Genomic DNA, 19,906 nt, shown 5'->3' on the forward strand with positions numbered 1-19,906 from the left:
GTACTTACCGACGAGATGAAGTGATAACGCAGTTTGTAACGAGGTTAGCCTACTAAATGAGAAATGGTGGCTTGCTAGGTAACGTAAGCTTGTGATAGTTGGAAGCATCAGGTGTTGAACGTCACTCTACGCACAATGAGGATAAAGAACACTGATCTCAGACCTGCTGTTTTCCTGTGCGTTCACGTTTTAACCAACAGATGTCGCTGGTGAGCTTTTCAACCGAGCTGCCACACTGTAACTGTAGTTTAAAAAACATCTTCAAAAAAACATTTTAAAAAAAAATTCCCCGATGCTCAGGCCCGGCGGGGGGTCAACTTAGGCCCGGAGGGCCGCCGGCCTTGCAATACACTGGCGGAAACCCTGGGATACTTGCGGCTGTTGTTGGCTTTATCGTGTTGCTATGACGGAATACAACTTTTTGGTGGTGAATGAATGTTATGATCTCCCAGGTGCACGCTGTTGTTCAGTGTGTCATGTTTGGGGGATATGGTTGCAAATGTAGACTGCAGGGTGGGAGTGCATGTTAAATGGATGACTTGTGCGACAATGGTGGTACTTAAAAACGTATTTAGCATCGTTGTAGTGTATCGTGCTAATAAAGCTAAAATAGAGTTTGTTGTTTCCACACATACTTGGGTTGTAGGAGCAGTAAGTCCGAGTTGAGCAATCTGGGCATGATGGTGTGCTGGCCACTAGGGGGCTTGCTTGAAGGGGTTAGTAATTAATTAGTCTGTTAGGAGAATATAGATTTTTTTCACTTGCTCTTCAGTAAGGCTCCCACCTCCAGCCCAGGTACCGCAATTTTCAGGCTACAGCATATCCATTTTTTTTGATTTTTCAGTCTAGAAGTGCTTTAGGTTTTGTATCAATCATAAACTGCTTAAGTCTGGTTTGATTGAATTGTATATGCTCTTAAAATGGCTAAGTGTCTGTGATTGTTTGGAACATATATTTCTGTGGCATGTCCTTACAAACATTGGTCCATTTGGTTTAATTTGCAATTAATTGGACTATTTCAGTATCAAATTAAATAGAATTTTTTCTCGCTTAGGTTAAATTTTGTAACAGACCAAGCATGCAAGTAATGACATTTACTTGGCATTGAGATAGTCTTTAGTTTTTTTTAATCAGTTTTTTGGGAACTCCTTCAGGAAGTGTGTCAGAAACTGCTGAAAGGCCTCCATCGATACCACAAGAACTTCTTTCCCATTCTCAGATGTCTCCATGTGCTAACATCCTCTCTACCCAAGTATCCCCTGGGAAAGCAGGTGAGTACCAGAGAACAATAGGGGTTTATGGACAAAAACATTACTTATATGGCTTTGAAGTCATCACTTGAATCAAAATATTTTTGTTTACTTATGGTGGAAATATAGTGGAGACTTTGGACTAATAAATTGTTAAATAGGTGGAGCTGTTTTCCTGTACTTGTCTTAAAGGGCACCTAGCGTGTTTACATGAGGAAAGATGTCCTGGCTCTTCAGAAATCAGTTCTGCTAAGGCCATTCGTTTGGCGAGTGTTCAGCCTGACTGGTTTAAATACCCTCTGTGGGGGTATTTAATCCATTTACAAGGACCACCTGATGTATTTATTCAGTTCTGAAGTTTTTTTTCTATCTCTTGTTTGGTGGTGGTAGTGACAGTGATGTGATCAGCAAATTGGGACAGTCGGTAGGTTGAGTACCAGTATAGCACAACATAACTGCAGGCATGTACGTTTAGCTTTCATCCTTGATTGTTGTTGAATAAGCATCAGCTTCTACAATCCGCATGTCACAGCCTACCTGACCCAGTGCTGAGTGATAAATTCCATCTAGCCTGGCAGTCTTTGGCAGAGCATTTCTGTGTAGTCTTGTCACAACTCAAACCAACTTTTCTGATACCTCTGTTTTCTCTGTTTGCTGCCTAGTTTAACTTCCCTTTGAATTGATATTTCATATTGTATAAAACAAAGGACAGTCCATAGAAAATGCTGTATTGTCTAGGTTTTTGTCCTTTTATCAGAAGATGGGCAGAATACAAAACAGATTTTTGGTATAGTTGGCCTTTACACCTTCACCTGTCTTTAATAGAACATCCTTGGTGCTCTTTTAACACATTCATAGTGTGTGGAATTCCCTGGCACAACTCTCTTGTAACATTACATGTCATGTCAGATAAGAGAGCTGCACGTGACCTGTCTGGAGAAGGACGTGTGGGAGACTGAGGACTATGAATCAGCCATGCAACTTCTCAAGTAAGTAGATTGGAAAAATATTGGATGGTTTAGCATAAATTTGATTTGACATTGCTACAATTTGGGATTGTTATATGGCTAACAAGCAACTTTAATAAACTTTAAGTTTAATAAATTCACTGTTCTCTAAAAACATGTGAAAGGTGGTTCATTAATTTTCTTTTTTAGTTTTTTAAACCAAATATGCCATTCTTGCATTCTCATGCTGTGTCCACTCTCCCTGGACCCAATCCTCTTCTTGTGCAGCAATTTTTGGGCGTTTGTTTTTAGGCACACTTGCAGTATGTTTATACGGTCACTGTAGGGCTGCCACTAACTACTATTTTTCTATCGATAAACCTATCGACTATTTTGCCGATTAGTCGATTGATCTAAACGATTAATTTTCCTCAAAAAATCTAAACATTTCAAGTTCATTTTATTTTGACAACAACAAACTGTATATGACATTGTATAATGCAGCACAAAACTAAATGTAAACAAAGGTTTACATATTAAAGTGCAAAAATGTAGGTTTAAACTGGCAACTCCAACATGATAAAAAAAGAGGGCTTATTTAAGTCAGTAGTGCAACTCCAAAATAAATCCAAGTTTCTATTAAACCCCTTATCAAAGTAAAAAAAAGTTAGGTCTGCATATTATACGAAGTGCAACATGTTTAGAGTGTAAGAGACCATGGTGTCCAGCTCAAAGTCCAACTCAAATATTGGAATCAAACGTCTATTAGACATGTATGTTGTAATGTAATAATGTCAACATGTCCACATGTTCTGGACTTAGGCTAGCTCTTTTCTTGGAAACTTTCCACTACTAACTAACGCTTACATTGCAGTGTGAAATATCCACATTATATAATACCACAAACTTATTTAAAGACACTCAATTTCAAAAATAATGTATATAACTGAAATATTCTGAGCAGTAATACTTACATAGCAATGGTAATTGTATCTGTGTTCAGTAGACAGTAAATCAATGACAGATCTATCTGCTTCTGTTTTGCTCCAGAAACAATGTCAGATAGGTCTATCAGCGAACATATGGCTTAGCTATGCCCAGAAGTCCTTAAAGGAGTAATATGGTGGTTGAATGTGACACTTCCCAGTTGTCTTTAGGCAACAACAAAACAAATGTGCATAATTTTTTTATTATTCAGTCATTTCAATGTACTTTAAAACGTATTTTTCAAAGCCTAAATTTCCACCTATAAAAGTTCACCCGAACCGTCTGGGCGTGGTAATGAGAACTGTCAGTTAGCTATGATTGACAGACCGTGCCCCATTACCATAGCTACCCCCATGATAAGCGCTCTTTTTGGGAGACTTTTGACAAGCTAGCTAGCTTAGTAGTATATCAAGTATCGATGGATAGCTAAGGTAAGGACGTTGACTTAGCAAAATTATAAAAAAATTATAATTGGATATATCTAGCTAGCCAAGTTAAGATAAAAGCACAACTATAACGTCCTCATAAAAGCAAACTAGCTAGCTAATGCTATTGATAACATTGCCTTATGAAAGCAAACTACCTAGCTAGCTACCGTTAGCTAGCTAGCTAGCTACCGTTAGCTAGCTAGCTAGCTAAATTAATATAACCAGAAGTAATCTAATAGTCCTTAAAAGGCACTCTAATTTAAGTGAACCTAACGTTAGTCAAATATTTGCATTGTCTTGCCCGTAAGCCAGCGGCACAAACTATGGGTCTCGAGTTATCCATGGGTTTACGGGGCGTGGAAAGGGGAGTGGTTACTGTGTTCGTGACGCATCAAGTTGACAACTTTCCCAACCGGTTGAAAATAGGACGATAAATTTAAAACGCATATTTCTCCAGAAATACAGAACGGACATATTTAATACTTCACTCATTGTGTTTCTTCAATGCCTCTTGTGCAAATAGCACATAAAACCGAGAAAGTGTGAAAATCACCATGGTACTCCTTTAATAATAATAGTATTTTCCAAGAAATTACGAAAGACCGTTGACAACGTTTCGTTAGGTACAGCGTCTTTTACTGCTACCACAGAGTGAATTCGTAAGTGAATGCGATAAGAAATTTTTAGGTTAGGCTGACCTATAAAACGCTATTCCAAAAGCAGTATTAGACATATACATCATTAGAAAGCTTATAGTTTCACCTACTGAATAGATGAATTGTCAATTGAGCCAGACTGTACTAAAAAGGGCGACAATGCCGCAAACAACTTGCGGTATTACATACAGCTATTTTGGAAGTTACCCAGGCATCACAAATGCGCGTATGTTACACAAACAGACTGTTCAAGGCAATATATGGCCGCTCAGTCTCAAAAGGCCACTGTGAGCGTATAGTTGCTATGTAAATTACGGAACATGCGCAAAACACACCTGAGAGAGGCTGCCTGCGTGCGTGCCTCCCCCAAGGCGTTACGTCTTGCTTTGCAATGGGCAGCTGTCGTAAAAACATGCTGGCTTCGATAAGCGATATCGATAAACTCGGAGGCATACGATTCCAATGAATAGGACAACTTGGAACTGGTTCTCGATTCCCATTCCTATTTAAATGTTCCCAGCATTCCAAGACTTGTTGTAAGATTCAGTAGCCAATCAGGACTTGAATACAAGTTTTTTTGTGGAATGCAAGAACTTCGATATTATTTATTTTAATTTGTTTTGTTGTCGTTGAAATGTGCCCAGCATACCAAGGCTGTAAGAATCAGTAGTCAATCAGGACTTTTTTCAAGTTTTTTTGTAGAATGCAAAAACTTTGATATTATTTATCCGCACGCGTTACACTCACCCAGTGAAACTCCTCGCTGTCAGGTGAAAAGAAGCATCTGGCGACTCCACATGTATCGGAGGAGGCATGTGGTAGTCTACACCCTCCCCAGACCGACAGAGGATAGTGCATCGGCCAGGACCGTGATACACACGGGGAATTGGTATAACGACTAAAAAATTGGGGAGAAAATGGCAACAACAACAAAAAAAAAGTAAAAACTATTGTTGGATTTACCTGTTATTATTTAACCTAATGGAAGGGAAGTTTAAGCAAATATGTTTACATTTTGAACAATGTTGTAGACATACGTTTGTTTTAAAATGCAAAACATTACTTACTCCTAGGATACTGGCTAAGGATGAACTTCTCACAGTTTTGCAAAATTGTGTTGAAACCCTTAAATCTGGAAAGACCAAGGAACTAAGGGATGCCCTGAAACATCTGCAGGATCTCAAAGACAGACTTCAGCAACTGGATGGTAAGCTAAAAGGAAAAAAAAGGTTTTTTTAAAATGGCCTGCTCTGCTGCAGTGTTCCCCACTCCAACATTTAACATACCTCTGACAACCCTTAAACCCAGTACGACGGACTGCCAAGTTTTTCTACTTGGGGAGACCAATTTATGAAAGTATCATTTTTGTTAAATAAAACAAAACGTCACAACGTGCATGACTTTTTGGAGCTTTTTTCAAGGTAGTGTGATTTTTCCTACTACGTGCCAGTTAATTAGCCCTACTAAGGTTGTATAGGTGTATGGAATGTTCGACTACATATTTTCCATGGGTTTTGCCTCCTATTAATGAAGTTTGTCTTCCGTGATTACAGCGTTCACGGATCCTTCTGCTCTAGGTGGTCATGTGGAGGGCAGGGAAAATGAGTGCTTTTCTGAAAATGGCTTACAGAAGAAGACTGACTTGTTCCAGCTTCAGAAGGTAGATTTTCCAACATTATTATTGACTACAGGTGCAGTAGGTCTAGATTCAGTGGAGATTCATAAAGTATGTGACCTGTGACTGGAAAATAAATACTTGTGCATTCTTCACCACACTGAAGTTCCCTTTCCTTCCAGACTCTGCTGCAGATGAAGGAGTGTCGTAAGACAAAGAAAAGAAGCCCATTTGAGCTGCTCAGAAATGAAACCATTGAATATATTGACAGCCTTGTCAAGTAGGTGAAATGCAGCCAAGCTTTTCCTATAACATATCAGTGTATATTTATGTGATTTGCCATTTTTGTTACAAATGCGAGCATGTCAGTGCCTGTACATATCTGTGCAGTATGTCTGCATTTGACATGGATGTCACCTCTTGCAATCATTGTGAGGAAAACTGTTTAATGGAAACGGCCTTAAGTTTTTGAACTTCTGTGAGTGGTGACTAGGGTTGCAAAATTCCGGGAATATTCAAGGATGGAAACTTTCCATGGGAATTAACGGGAATTTATGGGAATTAACAGGAATTTATGGGAATTAACGGGAAATAACGGGAATAAAATGGAAATATAGCCCTATTTGCTCAGGCTGCATTTACCATGTCATATGCAGATAGAAACAAACCTTTTACTATATCATAAGCAGACATAATTGCAAACATTCTCTATGACCCCCCTCCAAAAAAAAGGCTTTTCTCTTAACACCTAAAAAAAACCCCTAAAAACAGTCTTCCAAGTGTTGTTTTAGAATTCTATTTACATAGATAGTTGAAGCGCAAGTTTTTAGGAAAAGTCAAGGAATGACAGACATGTGGAATAAACATTAACAAAATACATCCCATTTTACTGCGCACGGGGTCAGTTGACCCCGCGGTTCTAGTGACGAACAGTATACCATGAGTAGTGCCAAGTGACGTCGGCAGCACACTACGTGACCAAAGACGGAAAGTTTTGAAGAGAAACTAATTGCTTGTCCAAAATTACCAATATTTATCCAACGGCTCCAGGCTGCTTCACAGCGATAAAAATATCCTACCTATCAGACGTCGTTAATTTTGTCAACAAAAAATATTTGTTACGACCCCTTTTTCCATGACAAAAACAAAAAATAACAAAATAACAATTCAGAATATGCCTTAGGGTTTAAGTGAACAACTCATTTATAAAATAAATGTTTTACAATAAAGGACGAATGGGAATAGATGAATTAAAACTCCTCACTTAGCATGCTCAATCAAGCTGCATCACATGGTAACAGATAGCTAGCAGGTGTTAACAAGGTGTACACTGTGTACTTTGCATTAGGCTACTATCTGCCGTTTAACTGAAATATCATAAAAAATATAAAATATATTAATTCCAGTAATATAATCAAAACTTGAATATAATCAAACCTGAAAGCATGTAGTCCTTTGGCTCAGACAGTGCGGTAGTGTTGGCAGTAATGTGGGCTGCACATGTAATGGGAGAATGCACTGTGCATGCAGAGGGTTGTAATTTTACTGAATTCCTATTCAAAGGTGCAGTGTGTAGAATTTAGTGGCATCTAGCGGTGAGGTTGCAGATTGCAACCAACTGAATACCCCCCCTCACCTCCCCTCACCCCTCCCTTTCCAATGATGTAGATGAAGCTACGGTGGCCTGTAAGTTCCAAAAATGATGTCATCATCTACGACAGCATCGAGTAGCCAAGTGTCAAGTGATGAGGTTCCTTGATAGATGTATAAATTGTATTTAGTTATTTAGTCTGTAAAACTATAGGTCATAGCTTACAAGTAAGAGAGCGATTATGATTGTTATTTGTTCTGCATTGTGGTAGCGTTTTATTGCTAACGTTAGCTGCTTTGCGTGGTAAATCATAGAAAGAGATGATGCATCACAAACTATTACACTACTAACTAACGCTTACATTACAGTGTGAAATATGCTCATTATAAAATACCACTAACCTATTTAAAGACACTCAATTTCAAAAATTACGTTTATAACCGAAATATTTTGAACAGTAGGCCTAATACTTACATAGCAATGATGAAATCTTATCTGTTTTCAATCGACAGAGACCGAGTAAATCAATGATATATTTCTATCCGCTTCTGTCTCACACCAGAAAACGACGTCAGCTAGGTCTATCAGCAAACATATGGCATAGCTATGCCCAGAAGTCCTCAATAATAATCGTATTTCCAAGAAATTACGAAAAATTAACATTTCGTTAGGTGCAGCGTATTTTACTGCTACCACAGAGTGAATGCGGAAGTGAATGCGATGTTAACAAACCTTTTATTACGCTGACCAATGAAACGCTATTCCAAAAGCAAAATTAAACATGTTATACATCATTAGAAAGCTTATACTCTCACCTACTGAATAAATGGATTGTCAATCAAGCCAGACTGTATTAAAAATGGCGACGTTGTAAACAACGTGTGGTATTACGCACAGCTATTTTGGAAGGAACCCCGGCAAATGTGCCCCCTCTAGAGCCGTTTGTCCGTTCTGGGCTACTGTAGAAACATGGCGGTGCAACATGGCGGCCTCCGTGGAAGAGGACCCGCTCCCTATGTAGATATAAAGGGCTCATTCTAAGGTAACGAAAACACAACAATTCTTATTTTCATGGGATTATACACTAACTAAAACATACTTATGAATATTATATTCCATTTCTGCCAAGTCCATTCCGCTAGATGCCACTAAATTCTGCACACTGCACCTTTAAAGGGATGCTGGCAAATTATCAGTACATGTGATGGAAGAGTGCGCTGCTGAATGCAGTGCATGGTTACAATCCAATTAAATGGGAATCCTTTCAACCAAAACATGCCATAAGACCTAGTATTGCTTTTTTATGTGTATTCCCGCCCAAATAAGTTCACTATTAAAAGGTAAGATTTTAATATTGAAATTGTGCAAAATTCCCGAGCTTAACTTCCCTTCCAAAATTTCCGGAAGTTTACCAGAAATTTACCGGAAATATTCCGACCCTTTGCAACACTAGTGGTGACTTATAAATGCATGTAGGTACCATAGCCTACAAAAGACACTGAACTCAAAATCCCATATGTCCACCTCAGAGTGACTCACTTAACCACACCCCCTACTGCAGCTTTCCTGTTAGTTTGTTTGTTTATTTAGATTTCCATTAGCTACTGTATTGCAACAGTAGCTACTCATCCTTGGAAGAGTATTGGCTTGCTGTACATTCGAAATGTGCAGCCTGCAATAAAACGGAGGTTGCTGTTGTTTCGCACTCTCTGTTCCATTTTCCTCTCCCTGGACTCGCTACCCTTCTTCCGTCTCCCTCTCATGTGAGTCCACATGCCAGGAAGAGTTCGCAAGGCCTGCAACGGAGTTAGGCACGGATATCCTCGGCTACTGGCTGCGGGAGGAATGAGGCGCTCCTATGATTACCGCTAATCACCGCTGGTTGAAGAACTAGGAGAGCCACGCACGACCTACGCATCCTGCAGAGCAAGTCCCAAGAAGCAAGCGACTAGCGGAGGATTCGGTTGCGTGTTTTGGAACAGAAAGGGCGACCAGCTTCCCCTTTTAACCTGAACTCCCACAGACTTCGAGAAGGGTGGCGAGTCCAGGGAGAGGAAAATGTAAATGTATTGAGAGGAAAATGACCTGTACGGCAGAGGTTGGGAAAGAGAAGAGTTGCGTATCATCTTCATAACGGTGATGAGAAGCTGTGCGAATTAATAACTGGCCCGAGAGATTTAGTGTATATAGAGAACAGCAGAGGCCCCAGTACAGATCCCTATGGGACTCCTGTAACGAGGCGCTTTCCCACTGTAGGGCCGAACCGTTACCAGGGCCGCTCCGTGCCATTCCGCGCTGCTCAGGACTCGTGGGAACGGTTACGGTTTCTGTTTCCGTCGGGCTGCTAAAACCAGGACTAGGAAGTATCTAAGAAAAACTAGTGACGATAGCAAGTGACGCGGTGGATCAGTTGAAGGCGTCCCGTTGTGTGTGTAATAAATATGTGCCAGTTGTTGTCGTCGCTCCCCATTCTGTTTTGTTTTTTTATGTTATGTTTCGTTGGCTGACGATATGGACGAGGATTCTGTGTATTTTGGTCTGTTTTTGGTTTTTGGTTTTAGCATATCCTCCACTGACCATCACTGTTGCATGCATCACAAAAACTATTACACTACTAACTAATGCTTACATTACAGTGTGAAGTATCCACATTATATAATACCACAACCTATTTAAAGACACTCTATTTCAAAAATTACGTGTATAACCGAAACATTTTGAGCAGTAATACTTACGTATCAATGATGAAATGTTATCTCTGTTCAGTAGATGGAGGAAGAGACAGTAAATCAACGATACAATTCACTCCGCTTCTGTTTTGCTCCAGAAAACGATGTCAGATAGGTGCCCAGAAGTCCTCAATAATAATAGTATTTTCCAAGAAATTACGAAAAATCGTTAACCTTTTCGTTAGGTGCAGCATATTTTACTGCTACCACAGAGTGAGTGAATAAGTGAATGCGATAAGAAAATTTTCGGTGACCTATAAAACGTTATTCCAAAAGCAAAATTAGACATGTTATACATCGTTAGAAAGGTTATACTCTCATCTACTGAATAAATGAATTGTCAATCAAGCCAGACTACTAAAAAGGGCAACAACGCCGTAAACGACACGTGTGGTATTATACACAGCTATTTTGGAAGATACCCAGGCATCACAAATGCGCGTATATTTAAAAAACGGATTGTCCAAGACAATATATGACCACTCAGTCTCAAAAAGGACATCTCTACGCGTAAAACCAATGGTAAGGTTATGTATTTATTCAATATTTAGTCCCAGATATTGACTGTAGAATGACATGGTATCATTTTTGAAAACTTTGTCTCGTTTATTTCATTATTCAGTGAGCAGCGTTTTCACTGCTGTATTGGCATATCTTAGACGGAATACGATTTTTGATGGGTTTTGCTACAAATGAAGTTTCCTTGACTCGAGAAACTCACTTTTGCATCAGGGTCTAAAAATATTTAGAAAACATCCAAAATCTTTCCAAAAATGAATAAAACGCGCTGTTTTAGTTTCATTAGTAGACGATACACGACAACTCTGCCAAATACGGAGTTTCATAGCGCCACCATTGTCGCTCTGGTCGTTCATTTAACACACACCCCCTCCCTGCAGTCTCATCTGCAACTACACCCCCCATCCATGACATAATGGACGATATTGTCTATCTTGGTATTCATAAAAATATTCTTTCACCACTAAAAAATCGTATTTCGTCATAGCAACAAGATAAACCTGACAATATCCCTAAAATATGCCAATACAGCAGTGAAAACGCTGCTCACTGAATAACGAAATAAACAAGAAAAAGTTTTTAAAAATAATACCATGTCATTCTACAGTCAATATCTGGGACTAAATATTGAATAAATATACAACCTTACCATTTGTTTTACCTTTTGAGACTGTGTGGTCATATATTGTCTTGGGAAATCCGTTTGTGTAATATACGCGCATTTGTGATGCCTGGGTACCTTCCAAAATAGCTGTGTGTAATACCACACGTTGTTTACGGCGTTGTCGCCCTTTTTAGTACAGTCTGGCTTGATTGACAGTTCATTTATTCAGTAGGTGAGAGTATAATTTTCTTATCGCATTCACTTACGCATTCACTCTGTGGTAGCAGTAAAAGATGCTGCACCTCGCGAAACGTGGTCAATGATTTTTCGTAATTTCTTGGAAAATACTATTATTATTGAGGACTTCTGGGCATCGCTAAGGCATATGTTTGCTGATAGACCTAGCTGACTTCGTTTTCTGGAGCAAAACAGAAGCGAATAGAACAGTATCATTGATTTACTGTGTCTGTCTCCATCGACTGAACACAGATATGATTTCATCATTGCTATGTAAGTATTACTGCTCAAAATACTTTGGTTATATACGTTATTTTTGAAATTGAGTGTCTTTAAATAGGTTAGTGCTAATATATGTGGATATTTCACACTGTAATGTAAGCGTTAGTTAGTAATATAATAGTTTTTGTGAAACATGCAACAGTGATGACGTGAGAGTTGGACATTGCCAAAACGTGGTGGACAGTTGAAAATTGTTTTCATGTTGTCCCATCCCCATACAAGAAAACATACGAGAGTACAGAGTATAGAAATACACACAAGTTAATTATTACACATTTAGGTACTGTACCGCATTGTGTGACAATATTTTTGCATTATTTTTTAATCTGATAGCAATGTTTCATCTTAAACCTTCATAAGGGGCTCATTTATATGCTTTATAATGGACAAAAAGCATTTTATTCATTTTTGGAGAGATTTTGGATATGTTTCTGGACCCCTAGATATTTTAGACCACTGTACTGATGGAAAGCTTGTAATTCCCACTTGAAAATGATGCAACATTGAGTTTCTTGAGTCAAAACAGTTGATTTGTAGTGAAATACATGAATGTGTTGTGATTTACAGCAATGCATTTACAGCAAGTTCATTTTATGAACTTGTGGTCAAAAAGTTTTTGATCCAGCACATGTATAGTTTAACCTGCTCTATATATGCAATCTCTCAGTATTTCATTGCAAACTAATTTTTTTTTTTTTTGTCTAGGCAGTTGCATTTGTGGCACTTTATTTCTTCCAAAATTATGAATATAAACTAATCTGCGTTAGTATTGTAAATTGTACAAATGTCTTGCTTCACTTAAGCCATTTTTCAAGTCTCTGTGGTGTTCACATCTGGAGTTATAAAGCTTTAAATAGGGTACCCCCTAAATGGGCAAGGATTGGCATGTGCGCTAAGGGGTTAAAGACACTCAATTTCAAAAACAATGTATATAACCGAAATATTTTCAGCAGTAACACTTGCATATGGACGATTAAATCTGTATTCACTAGACACAGAATCAATTCTGTCGTTCTCCTGACTTAGTACAGACAACAGTATATCAGCTAGGTCTAGAATAATAATATTTTCCAAGAAATAATGAAACTCATCGATATATTCGCCGGGTGTATTGTCTTTTACTGCTACCACAGACTGAATGTGTAATGCAGTATAATTTTTGAATTTTAGTGTTCAATGAGCAGCGTTTTTAACAGCTGTACTGGCATACCTTCGGCTATTAGCCACGTTTCTATTAAATTGTCAAGCAAATTTTAAGCGAACTTTAGAAATATCGCAAAAAAGAAAAAAAAAAGAAAATGTGAATTAAGAGTGTTTCCATTAACTGGTTTGGAGCGAATGAACCAGGCTACGCAAAGCATAGTTACGTCCGAAGTTGGTGGTATAGGCTACGTTGTATGGCTGTAATAAATAGAGTAGAAGAAGAGGTTGCAAACCGGAAACAAAACAAGTCTACGAGCGAAAAACTATAGCGAAAAATGGAAAGAGGTCTTCAGGAATTACTTTCAGCTGGGCAAGTTGTAATTGTTCTTTTTAATTTCAGCTAGTATTTGCCATGTTTCATGCTGTCCGGAGACGAAGAGAATATCTTCGAATATCCGGGAAGACGCCGACAACGGAAACAGCTGATCAGTCATGTGACTTAAATGTTTGCTACGTCAGAACTTATTCGAAAAAACTGTTTCCATTTCTCATTTTGCGCATTAACTCTTTTTCGAAAAAGGCAAACACCACTTCAAGCGAGCATAAAAACTTTTTTGCGAATTTGAGGTACTTGCGCATTTTGCTGTTTCCATAAATAGCAAAATGCGCATCAAAATACATTTATGGAAACATGACTATTGTTGGCTTTATATTGTTGTTATGACTGAATACAAATTTTTGAAAGAATGTTTTTTATGAATGCCCAGATAGACACTACTGTCCAGTGTATTTTGGTTGGGGGGGTAGTTGCAGATGAGACTGCAGGGAAGGGGTGCTTGTTAAATGGAGGACAGGCACGACACGGGTGGAATCATCTACTAATAAATCTAGAACACAGAGTTTGTGTTTTGAACTCATAATTTGGTTGCAGGAGCACTGAAAGTCTGAGTTAAACAATTTCATGATGCCGGTGTAATAGCCACTAGGGGATTGCACCAACAAGTTAAGCACTGCTTGTTTAAGCACCGCTCGTTCATTGTAACCACATTCACATTGATGTAACTAGCAAATAGATAATTAACTCAATGTTGTTCCCTCAGAATGCATTCTGGACCGATATACGATTAGCAAATCCATGTAACATTTTCTACATAACCCCCACCTTCTACTCTATGCTGCCGATGTACCAGTGACCATTAGTGCAGCTGCTTTGTTCAGGAAAGAACGTTCCCATTTTGTGGAATCAGTGCTTTTCTTCAATTGCAAAAGCCCTCCCATTTACTTATGGGAAGGCTTTTGCAATTTTGGTTAACGAGGGGGACAGCGCTCCCTCACATTCAACGATAGGTCGAACCCTACCTACAGTATATTATTATTAACACCACAAACACATCAGCTGAAAAGCTAGCGGCAGTTATTAAATTATTTTATATCTAATTACCTATTTCAATATCATAAATTGCTAATATTTACCGTATCAGAAGTGAATGCATTTGAGTAATTTTACTTCATTTTGACTAGTGGAGTGAAACTCATTTTTTCCAAGTGCTGGTCAAAATGAACGAATGACTGGTGCCTGCATAACATTGGTTGGAGTTATGCGAGTTCATTTAATAGCTTTGCAAACTACCTTGCTAACCTGCAAACTATAAAGGTAGCTGGTAGCTAAGAAGGCTGCAGTTGTGAATTACACTAGGTAGCTAACTTTCTAGCCTGTGAACTATGATGGTAGCTAGTAGCTACCTAATTAGCTAGCTAGCAGTTGTGAATTAGCTATCAAAATCCCATTTGCTAGATACATAGCTAGCTTGGTAGTTAGCTCTACCTGTGTAGACTAGGGATGCAAATTTACACCCATTAATCGATTGATAGTGATTAATTATAAGCTTAAAATCTACTATATGGCCAATAAAAAATGAAAATGGCCAATCACAAACGCAGTCCCCTATACTGATGAAAAGATAATATTTCCCTCTTAAGGATGATGCAAATGTGAGTTTCATGAGTCAAAACATTTGATTTGTAGTAAAATATACTATTATGTTTTGATTTGCAGCAATGCACAATTTAGACAAACTCATTTTTGCTATGATTGTTTTTGTGGCACTGTATTTCAACCTAAATTATGAATAAAATAATCTAGGTTAGTATTGTAAATGGTATAAATTTTTTGCTTCAAAAAAAAGAAATATGGCGGGCGGTCTTTTTTTTTTTTTTTAAATATGAAAAATTCTACAGGTCCTGGAGCACCTGTTAAGATAGACGTCATCATGAACACCAGTACGTACCAAGATATTTAAAAAACAAAACAATGCACCCCCCCCTCCCAATGAGCTTACAAGATTCAAGAAGTGAATGAAAGAAGATTCCAAACCACAGCTTGTTTTTCCCAAAGCAATCCAGGCACAAAATTCAAAAACCAAAAGACGGCAGGATATTCTAAAAGACCAGAGATGAGAATGTAGAATGTCAAACCTAGATGCAGTACTCCGATAGCCGCTTCTGACTAACAGTTACAAATTTCTTCCTAGGTTGCCCAAAACTGACTCCCAAAAGAAAGCTGCATATTTTATCTAGTGAAAGAGAGGAGACACACGCACACACACAGACACATTCACACCAAGTGGCTGCCCTCTCAGTTCCAGCTTTGTCTCATCTCCTGCCTATGCTGACCGAGCGCTTTGAAGCTTCCTATGGCTGAGAACGGCCAAATGGTGAATTGGATGTCTGAGACTGTTGGTATTTTCTTTTCCTCAGGATGCATTTGACCAGACCCGAATCCCAGCCCCTGTATGAGGTTTGCTACTGCACCTCCTCTGGAACCCTGCGGCACCACCTCAACGCCACACCCCGAACCTCCATCCAGACAGCCCTTGCTCACCCTTACTACTACCTTCAGGTACAGCGGTATGGCAAGGTTTTTGCACCCCTGGTCACACCTTGGCACAACATTTGCAGGGAACAAACTTAAACATGACATTTCTGTAAATTTTAACGGTTAGAAATCCATGGGAGTTTCCACCTGTTTTCCATTCTCTTAAATAAACCCCATTATCTCAAAAACTATATACTGGACAGAGATGATTCAATGTTTGAAATGAAGAGCACCCATGTATCAAAATGACTTAATCGTCTGGTCATATGGGAGTCTCATTCAGTAAGCACATAGTGCACATATTCTGAAAACCTACAACAAGCTGTCTACAACACCTGGAAGACAGTTTGCAATACATTGAATAAAGCAGTAAAATTTGTGTTTTCACAAGGATGTGCCCAATTGTCTCCAAAACCTCTCTAAATGGCACCATGCGTCTCCAAATTGAAACATTGTGCACATCTTTTTCCCAGCCGTATTCCGCGTCCAGAAGCTAATTTTTTTAAATCAAGGGTGGTACCCTCTGGAACCCCATACACCACATATTCTTTATTTATCCATTCTAAGTTGTATGTTGGTCAAACGGTACCCTTATTGTGAGCTTCTGTGCACAAAACCTATTCGTAATGGTGACTTGCCACACACACCAATATTGGTTCAGAAACAAACCACTTGGTTTTTACATGCTGTGCCTTCTGACCTACTTCTTGTGCTCAACTGCTCAAATGGGAGGGAGAGGGAACCAGTTCTAAGTACACTATATGACCCAAAGTGTCTGGACACCTCTTGTGCATGCAGTAATGTTTTATTCAAAAACTGATGGCTCCTTTGTTGATTAATCATTAAATAAATATAGTTAATTGGACAATGTAACTGCATGCATTTGTTTGAGCATAACATTTTATTTGAACAGAAACTATTACAGCTATTTAACCTGTGTAAACTGCATATGCGTGATCTTTGCCATGAATATTCTCCAAGTGTATGTATGGAGAACGAAGAGTACATGTATCCACTGTTTTAAATACTGTTGATAAAATGTGCACAATTTTGTGATGCATGTGAAACATATTTTATTACTCGCCCACAGGCAGGTGAGGAGAACTGACTATATGTGAATATAATGTGCTTATCTTAACGGACCTGCCAACCTGCATGCATTTTGTGTACCAACCACGCAATTCTTGGTCAAAATATGCAGGTACGGAATGCCAGCTGAAACTATGCAAAAAAAACAAAAAAAAAAAAAAAAACAATACCGTACATTTATTCGGTATTTAAACTACATCCCTCGGATTGGACCAGATGCGACCTTGTGCTTGTGGTTCTGTAACCCCTCCCTGACCCACTCAACATCCAGTGATACGCAGCGGTACTTTATTATCCACCGAGGCGTAATGCTGCATTGCTGCATCAAGCACAAAAATGTGACCGTAATGTTAACATATAAAATGTTAAAACATGTCCGGTAACTTTACGTGATGATGCATTTCAAGGGGTATATCATAATGAGATACATTTCTGTATATAGTTGGCCGTAGTAGTAGCTCGCATACGATTTAGCCTCGTTACGAGACTGCTACGGTGTGAATAACTGATGGAGTAATTTAGTTGCAGTAACTCAAACGCCACGGAGTCTCCCTGTTATAACTTTGAATCGCGCACACACTGTTATTTTACATTACAACATACGTTTCTGTAAATACTTGAAAATGAAAACATATGTTACAATATACAAAATAAATTATTTACATTGTTATTAAATAATTGAATGCAGTTCACTTATGCTTATCAGTTTGTATAAGCACACATATCATATAATGAAATATTAATCATGAAAAAAATGGTTTTAAGCAGGTGTACTTTTGACTTGCAAGTATATCATAATATAGCCCAGTGCAAGTGATATTTTAGAATCAGGTCAAATTATACAATTTTGCCTGATCACTTCTACTGTCAAAACTAGAATTATGAAGTAAGGCTTATGTGTGTGTGTGTGTGTCTGTCTTTTGCAGACTGTCATGTGCAAAGCGAAGTGGTGCGAAAGCATGTGAACTAAGCGTTACACTGACTATTGTGGTACTCAGTATTTTCCCAAGGTTGGCAGGTCTGTCTTAATTTAAGAACGTCAGTGTTGGAGCTCTGGTGATGCACTTTTATTTATTGTTCTACTTTTACTTTATTTTTATATTGCAATTAACAAATAGCAGTATTGACAGTGAAGCAGTAACTACACCTGTGTAGGCTTACACATTGTATGCCTCCAGTTAAACCAAATGCTGCAACCAGCCTATTTCTTTTCTTTTTTCAGCGCCAAATAAACTAAAGCGACTTTGAAATGACAGACGCTCATCTGTCCAAGTCACACAAAGTTGAGACTCATACGCAACATTTTCTTTATGCGCACGGAAAGAGTTATGGTTTGTTTGCGCTGGAGCAACAACGTGGATCCTTTTATGTAAGCTGTACAACCAATAAACCGTTAGAATTGTAATTTCATTATCTAAAATGCTTCTCATTCATCACTGTAATAGCTTGCCGCTGGCAGTGTAATGGGCAGTAGTTATACTTTTCATGTTGAGTCATCATGGGTACCATTGACAATATCGAAGGACTGCTTGGCCAGTACTGGTCCAAGAAGCTTATGGGTGGGCTTGTTTTCTATTATTTTGTACACAATACTTTTGCAATGTATGCGATGGCAAAATGGACAACAATTATAATTCTTCTGGAGAAGTTCTAAGTAAACACTGGACACTGTAGCGAGGTTTCTCGTAGTTAGTACGTGTTTGGGACTAAAATGACTGGATTTAGTTGAAATGTTCAGTATTCTGTGGTACTGCGAGCTAGAACCCCTCACGTAACCTACAATTATCAATTAAATCACCAAGTTTGTTAAGGGGTCAGTCTACAGTAAATTGGTGGAATCAACAAACAAACTCAAGTCAAAGTCAATATTTGGTCTTACGATTAATAAAATTAAATACGAAGCAGTCAATTAAACATCAACTGCCTTATTTTACCTTGCAGTCCATTTAAAAGCTCATTAGAAATGCCACAAGGGGTCACTTGTCTACCATATAATCTTGTAGATAGGTCACTAGATGCAATTGTCAGATATCTCGGAAGCTCTGGTTCTCAAATCTGAGAGTGCGTCACCGCGGTGCTCAGTGGTCCACATCATTGCTCTGTGTTCGTGATCCTTCTTGTTGAGGTTCCCAGTTGCTTGAAGCTCTATAGTTAAGCAAGGCTGCCTCCATTGAACCGGTAAGCGGAAGCTGTCTTCAGTTGTTATATATCTCAATGCTTCTACGCCCATTATATTTCATGCGCCATTGTCTGCTGTGTAGCCCAAAGAAAAATAGATCCAATGACTGGCAAGGTGTTTGGTTTTTCAAAAACTTTTTCTCCAAATGTATCTTTGGTGGTTGTGGCTAAATAATATCAGCCTATTGTCAGTAAGAGATAAGGACTCCCATTTGTCTCTCTCCCGCTCACTAATCCCTCATTGTTTATTGTTTAGGTTTTTTGGGACTTTTGCAACGTCACGTTTTCCTGAAGTTATTTATCTTTTTGTCTATTCTTTTCATGAATGTGACTAATTAGGTTAATGACCATTGCATGCTTATCCAGGGCTGTCACTATGAGTTCCCCCCCCCCAATATATTTTGTAACTAATTAAAAATGATTACACACCCTATCTGCGGCCCTGTGCATTACATTTGGCAGTGCTGCCAACAAAGCCTGCAACACTGTACGAGAATACACAAATGGGCCTTATAGGCGTCACAAATAAGGTAAAAATTGCAGACCATTTATTGTAATGTGTGTAGGCTGTTGATAAATATACATCATTGACTTTATTGCATGAATACGCTATAAGGGACAAGGAGAACATTAGGAGGTTCAGGTGTAATAAGCTGCAAGCTAAATATAGCATGGTTCCACCAATAAAAATATATATCAAAATGAAATTTAGAAAATGGGCTATTTGTGAAAACAAATTAATGAAACGGACAGTGTTGTAGCGTTCACATGTGAGC

The 19,906-nt window shown here is 38.6% G+C and overlaps 1 protein-coding gene across 4 annotated transcripts in view; it reads left to right on the top strand.

The window, feature by feature from the left end:
- orc3 (origin recognition complex, subunit 3) overlaps positions 1-19,906 on the top strand; it is a 73,480-nt gene that overhangs the window by 45,274 nt on the left and 8,300 nt on the right. For all 4 annotated transcript variants that reach the window (XM_035431130.1, XM_035431123.1, XM_035431148.1 and 1 more), the window contains 6 exons: positions 1,155-1,271; positions 2,160-2,239; positions 5,342-5,475; positions 5,822-5,928; positions 6,066-6,163; positions 15,746-15,887. In XM_035431130.1, the coding sequence (XP_035287021.1) occupies positions 1,155-1,271; positions 2,160-2,239; positions 5,342-5,475; positions 5,822-5,928; positions 6,066-6,163; positions 15,746-15,887 (678 nt within the window). The remainder of the gene's footprint in view (positions 1-1,154; positions 1,272-2,159; positions 2,240-5,341; positions 5,476-5,821; positions 5,929-6,065; positions 6,164-15,745; positions 15,888-19,906) is intronic.

Source organism: Anguilla anguilla, chromosome 1 (assembly GCF_013347855.1).
Source record: "Anguilla anguilla isolate fAngAng1 chromosome 1, fAngAng1.pri, whole genome shotgun sequence".
In the NCBI taxonomy this organism is placed as follows: domain Eukaryota; kingdom Metazoa; phylum Chordata; class Actinopteri; order Anguilliformes; family Anguillidae; genus Anguilla; species Anguilla anguilla.